The sequence below is a fragment of a genome, unplaced genomic scaffold, assembly GCF_019419815.1.
Source record: "Pyrus x bretschneideri cultivar Hongxiangsu unplaced genomic scaffold, Pyrus_bretschneideri_v1 Contig16, whole genome shotgun sequence".
NCBI classification, from domain to species: Eukaryota; Viridiplantae; Streptophyta; class Magnoliopsida; order Rosales; family Rosaceae; genus Pyrus; species Pyrus x bretschneideri.
The window spans coordinates 3,614,433-3,622,934 of record NW_025999457.1 but is presented as its reverse complement, the minus strand read 5'-3'; the positions used below and the strand labels follow the sequence as shown (position 1 = coordinate 3,622,934).

The 8,502-nt window shown below is 39.8% G+C and overlaps 2 protein-coding genes across 2 annotated transcripts; one reads left to right on the top strand and one right to left on the bottom strand.

Moving 5' to 3' along the window:
* Positions 1-605: 605 nt before the first annotated feature.
* LOC125475747 (very-long-chain aldehyde decarbonylase GL1-9-like) lies at positions 606-4,428 on the top strand. Its single transcript, XM_048580987.1, has 3 exons — positions 606-814; positions 1,060-1,410; positions 3,491-4,428. Exons 2-3 carry the CDS (start codon positions 1,180-1,182, stop codon positions 4,043-4,045), a joined length of 786 nt encoding a protein of 261 aa, XP_048436944.1. The 5' UTR covers positions 606-814; positions 1,060-1,179; the 3' UTR covers positions 4,046-4,428.
* Positions 4,429-5,433: 1,005 nt separating this feature from the next.
* Positions 5,434-7,342, bottom strand: LOC103931958 (pentatricopeptide repeat-containing protein At1g34160). Its single transcript, XM_009341488.3, has one exon. The coding sequence runs from the start codon at positions 7,254-7,256 to the stop codon at positions 5,526-5,528; it is 1,731 nt and encodes a 576-aa protein (XP_009339763.3). The 5' UTR covers positions 7,257-7,342; the 3' UTR covers positions 5,434-5,525.
* Between the last annotated feature and the right edge of the window lie 1,160 nt (positions 7,343-8,502).

Here is an 8,502-nt window from a genome sequence, read left to right as displayed (position 1 = left end):
GGATACCAATTGGGGCTTTGTGAGCTTTGGGAGGTTTGATGGGATTTTTGGTTTTGAGATTTGTAATGGGATTTTGGGTTTTGGGATTTTAGGGATGCATGTTGCCTAGAGAGAAAGAGAGAGAGAAGAAAGAGTGAGAGAGAGAGGAGAGAAAGAGGGTGGTGGAGGAAGGTTGGGGGGGGGGGGAACGGGTGGGAAGGGTTTATGGGTTTTGGAATTTTGGGGATGGGGGTGCCCAGAGAGAAAGAGTAGAGAGAGGAGAGAGAGAGGTGAGAGAGAAATGAGAGAGTGAGGGTGGATCCCATAATTTTATATGAAAAATAATTTTATTTTTAATTTTTTAATATTTAATTATTTTTTAATCCAATTGAATTAGTGAATGAACCCCGTATCTATCCACTTCAGCACTTAACAGAGAAATTAACAGAAAAACTGACGGATGTCTGACATTGAAACAAATTCATAAGATGAGGTATGATATTATCATTTTTAAAAGATGATTTATGATAATGTCGTTCGACTCATAATTAAAGTAATTTTGTGTAATTTACTTAAAATTCGAGTATTTTTAAACCAAGAGTTTTCCCTTTTCTCAGAAAAGAAAATAGTAGTAGCTATAAAAAGAGAATGCAGCAGGAAAAGAGAGAGAAATTTCAAACAACATTAAATTTCTCGTCTCCCAAACAAGATCACAGAACCCTTTTTCCTACATTTTAAATCCGTTTGAATCTCACAACTGCTAACGGCAAAAGAGAGTTTCCGCATTGCTGTGCGCCAACAGGGCCTTAGATCTGAATGAGAACCCACATTCTCTGTAAGTCGGTCCAAACCCCTATTTCTTCTTCTGCTCTCAATTTGATTACAATGTCTTTGTGGTTTTTTATGTATTTGGGTAAGTAAAATTCTTTCTCTGCTCTGTATGGTTTCCGAGAAATTCCAAAAGGAAAATTTGAAAACTTGAAGAGTAGTAACTTGTGCATTGTTGATTGATTACTATCAGGAAACAATCAGAAACTCTGGCATTTATTCCTTTATTATTCCCTGATTTTTAATTTTCAGGGTTCAGAGAATGTGCATTCAAATTCTAGATCTACAACTGTAAATGTAGTGGATTTTGTTTAGGGACTAATATGATATAAGCTTCAATTGGATTCAAATTTCGAAAGAAGAACAAAAGCAATGGTGTTCTGGGAAGGTTATGTGAGTGATGAGGTAATGGGGACTTTTGCCCCAATTTTGGTTTACTGGTTGTATGCGGGGGCTTACCAGTTGTTGCCGCCCTTGGACAATTACCGGTTGCATACAAGAAGAGAGGAAGACGAGAAGAACTCGATGCCTCTCCCCTCTGTCGTTAAGGGTGTTTTGCTTCAACAGCTCATCCAGGCCACCGTTGCTCAGGGCCTCTTCTTGGTCAGTTACTTCAACTTGTTCATTATCTCAATTATGCCAATTTATGCGGAATGTGCTTCATTTTCATCCATGTTCATAGATGTAAATATATATGGGTATGTGCCTGCATAACTATTGGAATTCGTATGGAGTGACGGTTCCTAAGAATTAGACATGATCCAATTGCAGGCTGTTTGAGAATCACCTTCTGATACACTAATGTAGAAAGTTGCTTAGTGCAATGTACCGATCTTTCTCCTTCTATTTTGGGTTTACCATGGACATGTTCTAGACGCTTTAGACACAAACTACCCTACTTGAAGACTCCAAGGGCTTGACGATGTCCTGATCTTGTCTTGGTTGTCTTGGTTCCTTGATTCCGTCTAGACTTTGGCTCTAAACTTGATGCCTTCTCAGTCTTCAAGTTTCCCGTTCATTTGATGTCTTTGTTCATGCATATCATTGTTCAGTACAATTGCATGCCGTGTAATTTGCGATCCTACAATCCTAGATTTTGTATTCACCTGTATTTATTGCATTATTTGGTGAAGCACTTTACAACCAACATTGCCAATGGGTTCTTCAAAAAAATAAATAGATAAATAATCAAACCTTTGACAATGAGCGTCTACAAACACCAGCTACCTTCCATACCTACCGAATGAGACTACTGGAGAGACCTGTTAATTCTACCGTTTTTAGTCATGAGGCAGTGAAACATGGAAATGAAACATAAAAATGTCTGAAAGGATGCTCATGTTTTCTTGTGAGACACTCTTTGAATTCACAATAGTTTCTAGGTCAAGCTAAATTAAGTACAAATTTATCTTTAGCATGTTGATAACTAAGTTGGGATTTTGAACGGTACTTCATAAGGCTTCATGTGTCCTTTATACCATCAATCTTGCTGTTTCCTTCTGTTAATGCTGCCATGCAGAAGGATGGCATGTTAATACTTTGCATCATGGTGCCACTGTGGCATATTGTCCTTTTAGAGAACAGGGTTCCTCTGGTCCAAACATAGAAAAAACAAAAATTGAAATATGAAAAAACAATGTTTCCGTACCTAAAAGCATAGTGAGGGTGGGCTTTAAAAGGCACTAGGAATTTTACGAAATCTAGGCTGGGGATGATTATAGTTCCTTGGGTACTCTGCTGGTACACTGATATTCGTGTGATGCATGTTTTTGAGATGTTAGATCTAGGTTATAAGATGTGTTTCAAAATCTGGACAACATTGATGTGCAGAGCACAATGTGAGAGATGACATTTATCGTTTTGAATGTGGGTGAGATTAGAAGCAGTTTCTCTTAATAAATATTCATCCTTACCTAGCTGGCTGGATTCGTTGTCATCACTGAGCTTTGTCATATACTACTGAAGACTTTGATGTAGTCAATATGCTGTAGTATGTGATGACTGTTATCTACCAGCGCTTTTATTTATACTAATCTTACATGCCTTTTTTTTTTTTTTTTTTTTTAATTTTTTTGTATTTTTATGTCTGTTTTGCTTGGGTGTTTCCTTTCTCTTTTTGTTTAGAAGTTGAAGAGTTGAAGGCCTTGAGATTGAAAGCCTTGGTTGGTATAGTCAATGTGGTTGATCTGGCAGTGCTTTGATAGTCAATGTGGTATAGTCAATGTGCTTTGGCGGTGCTTTGTCTAATTTTTTTTTTTAATTTACAATTGTGTATAGTCAATGTGGTTGATCTGGCAGTGCTTTGAGATTGAAAGCCATGGTTGGTTGATGGGTGGAGTCAGTAGCTTCACTGTCTTACATGAGGTGTATTGTTTACGTTCTCTGCAATTTGGACAAGTGATTTAGCGTAGGCAATTGTACGTTAACCAATCCACATTTTGTTACGATCTGTGACTCATAGTAGGTCTTTATTCGTAGTGTCTAATTCCCCCCAATGATGGATAAGACCAATACATTTGTTTCCGATTTCTGTTCTTCCTAACTTTACCGTCCCAACTCTCTCAACTTGCATTGATTTCATATCAATATTTGTAGCAAACTGTTAGGACCTCTATGTCCAATTTGGAAGGTCCTTTCTATCAACTAATATTCTGACTAAAAAGTTCATGCATTTTTGCTACAGTTGACCTCGAAGGCGAATATCTCCGGGGTCACAATTCAGCCCTCGATAGCTGTGCAGATTGTCCAGATTGTTATCGCAATGCTAGTAATGGATACATGGCAGTACTTTGTGCACCGCTACATGCATCAGAACAAGTTTTTGTATCGCCATGTCCACTCTCAGCACCACAGACTCGTTGTTCCATATGCGATTGGAGCCCTTTATAATCACCCACTTGAGGGTCTCTTGCTCGACACTTTTGGCGGGGCTCTCTCATTTCTAGTCTCAGGGATGACAGCACGAACAGCTGTTATATTCTTCTGCTTTGCCGTGATTAAAACTGTCGATGATCACTGTGGGCTTTGGTTGCCTGGTAATATATTCCATCTTTTATTCCAGAACAACACTGCTTATCATGACATACACCATCAACTTCAAGGCTTGAAGTACAACTATTCCCAGCCATTTTTCCCGATATGGGATAAACTTTTTGGCACCTATATGCCGTATGATCTTGTCAAGAGACCGGAAGGGGGGTTTGAAGCGAGGGCAATGAAGGCAATGAAAGATAGTTGAATCACAGCAGTTTACTAATTGAAGCTCACTTCACGCTGAGAAATTATTTTGCTGAGGCGTCGGTCACTCATGGAAATCTGAATTAGAATCGTGACGTCGAGGCTCTGTTCCAGGCTCTAGCAGGAGGGTTTTGTCGTTCGGGTTAGTCCTTTTCTGGTTGTGACAGTAATTTTCTCTTTGCTTGGTTGTGTTAAAACCACCAACCTGCCTTATGCATTGTAATTGTGAGATTCTGGCTGTCTAATTTGTAGCATATTTTGTTCATTGTTATTAAACACTGGTTTTAAGGGGGCATAAGAGGCCTGTCCAGACCTCATCGATGTACTTGTTTGTATGTGCCTTCAAAGAATTCAATTAAACGAACGAACACGATCTCAAGTTTAGCTTGATTGCAGAATTCTTCTTACTATATCAGAAATTAGACACACTTGTTTAAAGTATAATGCTCTATTCTCGGGCAATTTCAACGCGTTATGTTATCAAACTGCATCATCATCGCTGTTGGTCAAGTATAATTACAACTGAAGCCTGAAGGTGTGATAAACATTTCCGGCTTGTCTTTGATCGCGATCCTAATCTCGGCCTCCTGTGTGAAGTCATTTAAGGTGGTACCATCCTTGCAACTCACATCCGTCATGCACTTCATAATCAACAGAAAGAGCAGGCTTTCAGAGGAGAAAAAGGTACCATCATACAAAATCTGGTAAGCCTCATTGCACAAACTGGTAGAACGAATTGATCAACAACACGACGCTATCCACGCATGTATAGGAATCATAGTATGTTGGCACAACCCTGTCCGAACACTAGGTATAACGCACACTTCAGCGCCAAATGCTGTGCACGCTAAGCATCATGATCCCCCGAGATACAGGTTCTTCAACCTACAACAAATTCTTGAAACAATGGTATGCCTTCCTTTTTTTTTCGCAGTCGTAAGCTTCCAAATGAGACTTAACGGTAACAAAAAGCAAACGTCCAGAGGGGCATCTGAGAGGCGTCAAACCCTCAATCTTATTCCTCTACACTTGAGAGCACATGCTGGTGAGTTCTCATTTTGGCTAGACAATTTGTCTGCCTCATACCATGCCATACAGTGGTTACGTATGATCAACAAGAGACATACGGAATAGAATCTAACTTTTCATTGCAGGGTTTTACCACCCCAAATCTGAGACAACTATGTATAGCAAAAGTGTGTTTGTGCGGTGCTGCAGTTACAGTTTCTCACCAGTTACTAGAGAAGGCTTAACGGCAGTGGCGATCCATTCAAACTTATCTTCCCTGAATCATTGGGAATGAAGTGTACAACTAATGACTGATTTGGACTAAAACAAGTTGAAAAAATTACTAACCGTCACTGGAACAGTATCAAAACACCAGAGAAGGGATATGTTCTTTCAGAACGTCTCTTCAAATTAACTGGAAATCACTTATTTCAAATCTCCAGTTTGCTTTATACGTTTATAACATATGAATGTCACCAATAATCTCTGCAAGAGCATAATCCTTCTTTAAATCTGTGAAACCGGGCTCGATCCCTCACAATTATTTCCCTGTTATAAACCTTCGAAATAAGTTTGATCACAACATGGCAATCCTCACATATTCTTAGGTTCTTAATCACTTGAATTGGTGTCCCTTCACTGGTACTAATCAAACCAAACGCCACAGCCAATTTCTCGCAGTGGTAGCTCAATGCATTCTCTTTTTCCTCCTCCCCTATATCATGCAGCACATTATTAGTCTTGGCCGCATATCCATAGGCTTTAATCCTGAACATGATCTCATCCAGCTTTGCATAAATCTCACGCCAATTAGTATGGCTCTGATCACCATTCACGAATTTGTGTATCATACCTTCCACTTCTATGTACCCAAAACCCGGTATCTTCTTCACATCCCTTTTCTTCATGGCCTCCCTCACTCTGCCTACATCATCCCATCTCTCATGAGCCGCGTAAACATTTGATAACAACACGAAATCACCACAACCCTTAGACCCCAACTCAATCAGTTTCCGAGACGCCAGTTCTGCCATCTCTACATTCCTATAAGTCTTGCTAGCACCAAGTAAAGTTTGCCAGAGTACCACATCAGGAAACATAGACATAGAATTTATAATCTCGTAAGCCTCTTGAATACGCCCAGCTCTTCCCAGCAAATCAACCACAGTTCCATAATGCTTAACATTAGGGGCAACCCCATGCCCTGCCATCGAATTAAATAACCTGACCCCATCTGCCACCAGCCCGGCATGGTTGCAGGCACACAAAGCAGCAAGATACGACACTGCATCTGGGCACACCTCACTTTTATCCATCTGTCCGAAAAGCTCAAGTGCTTTGTCACCATTGCCATGCATAGCAAACGCCATAATCATCGTATTCCACGTTATTAGATTCTTCCCACATTTCATATTCTCAAACACCAAATATGCTTTGTCCTCAAAGCCGCATTTCGCATACATATCAATAACCGCATTGCAAACAATGACGTGCATATCAAGCTTCTCATCCATTATATAGGCATGTACTTTCTCTCCTCTTTTGAGTGCACCCAATTGCGAACAGGCGGAGAGCGCACCAAGAACCGTGACTTCATTAGGCTTCAAACCCTCTTCCTCGCTCATTCTCTGAAACAAAGCTATAGCTTCAGTGGGTCGATTCCCCTGAGCCAACCCAGAAATTAAAGCATTCCAACAAGCAATATCTCTTTGACCCATTTCATCAAACACCTTCTGTGCAAACCCCAAATCACCCACTTTCGCATAGACGTCCAGCAAAGTGGTTCGCAGCAGCACGTCGGCTCCAAATCCGAACTGTACAATCTGAGAGTGAATCTGCATTGCCTCACAGAAAGCCAATGCCCGTGCGCACGCCTTTAGAGCGAAGGAGCACGTGAGGGCGTCGATTTTCTGGGAAGCTTGGGACATGGTCTTGTACCATGCGATGGCTTGGGTGGGTTGGAGGCTCTGGGCGAGGCCTCGAACGACGGCGTTCCATTGATTGGTGGAAGGGTTTTGGAGGTGGCGGAAGAGGGCTGTGGCGTAAGGGAGGTTGGCGACGGGGGAGAGGGCGCAGCGCTCGAGGAGTGTGGTGGTGAGGGAGGGGTAGAATTGGAATTTGCCACTGGTAAGAAGGTGCGCTTGGAGCTGCTTGATGCACGCGAGGGAGGTGCATTTCTGTAACAAGGACTCCAAGTTGGCCATATTCCATGCCCATGACACTCTAAGAGTGGGAAGCCCTTTTGTATCTACTTTTTTTTGCTCTTTTTGTTGTTGGGGGTAGAGGAGGATTATTTATCCTCCTATTTTCATCCTCTTTCATTCTCTTATCTCATACATTGTTTTTTATCTTATTATCTCTATAAAAAAATCAATATAAGATGTCGACGTAGCTTAACCGTGACCGTTCAAATAGGAGGGGATGGAAGGGTAGAATCCTCCTCCATTGGGAGCAGGGAGGGACGGGGTAGTCGGTTTTCCAAATATAAATTTGAGATGTGCATATAAGAGATCGTTTTAGTCGTCAAATAGGACAAAATTAAATGGAAATATTTTTGCTTATCATTTTCAAGTTAGAGCATCAACTTACTTATCACCGTTATAAGAGTTTAAATTTGAAATCTGTGTAGTGGATATATACAAATTTCAAAATTTAAATTCATTCAACGGTGATAAATAGGTGGTGAGCATTACCACCAATTGAGAATGGTGAACAAAAATGCACCTAGACCAAATGGTCAGTATTGATAAAAATATTACGAACTGTCTATCTATTTATTATAGTTATAATTAAATTTTTAGACATAATCTCCATAGAATGATTTACAATATGAGCGATTCTTGTCATAAGCACAAGAAATATAATAACATTGTTTATGAAAGAAACGATAGATAATTTATCGATAATGAGCCTAAATCTAAACATGAAGACCAAGAAATGTAAATGTCATGAAGGCCAAGAAAAACTCGGTCCACATGACATTGACATTTACATTAAAAAGACGGTAAAATGCTATGAAGATTATATTTAGTAAACTACGTTGTATCATCTTTTTAATAGAGAAACAAATCATCGCCTCAATCTGCAACGTGTGAGTAAACTGATGAACACTCCCGGTCCCTGGAAAAGCATCAACAAAGCCAGCATTTGAGTCTTGACAATGACACCATTCAGGTATCCCTCCCAACGGTGAGGTAGCACCCAACCAAGTCCCACCTCAAAATATCTAAAACTTGCACAAAGCCTGGAGACACACGGCACCATCTAATCCAAAACTACGTTTTTGTTGACAAAAAACAAAACAAAATGTAAGACTAGAATTCGCATCAATTTTTATTTTTTATAAAAAATTTTAAATTTTAGCTGTTGAAATGAATAAATTAAAAAAAATTAATGTAAAAATCTAACAAAATTGTCTGAAAAATAAAAATAAATGTGTAAAATACTAAA

What these genes read in the sequence shown, in the direction of transcription:
- LOC125475747 (XM_048580987.1), top strand. Translation starts at nt 1,180, where the DNA reads ATGGTGTTCTGGGAAGGTTATGTGAGTGATGAGGTAATGGGGACTTTT. An exon ending in TTGCTCAGGGCCTCTTCTTG is followed by an intron (nt 1,411 to 3,490) that starts GTCAGTTACTTC and finishes TTTTTGCTACAG; the next exon opens with TTGACCTCGAAGGCGAATAT.
- LOC103931958 (XM_009341488.3), bottom strand. Translation starts at nt 7,256, where the DNA reads ATGGCCAACTTGGAGTCCTTGTTACAGAAATGCACCTCCCTCGCGTGC.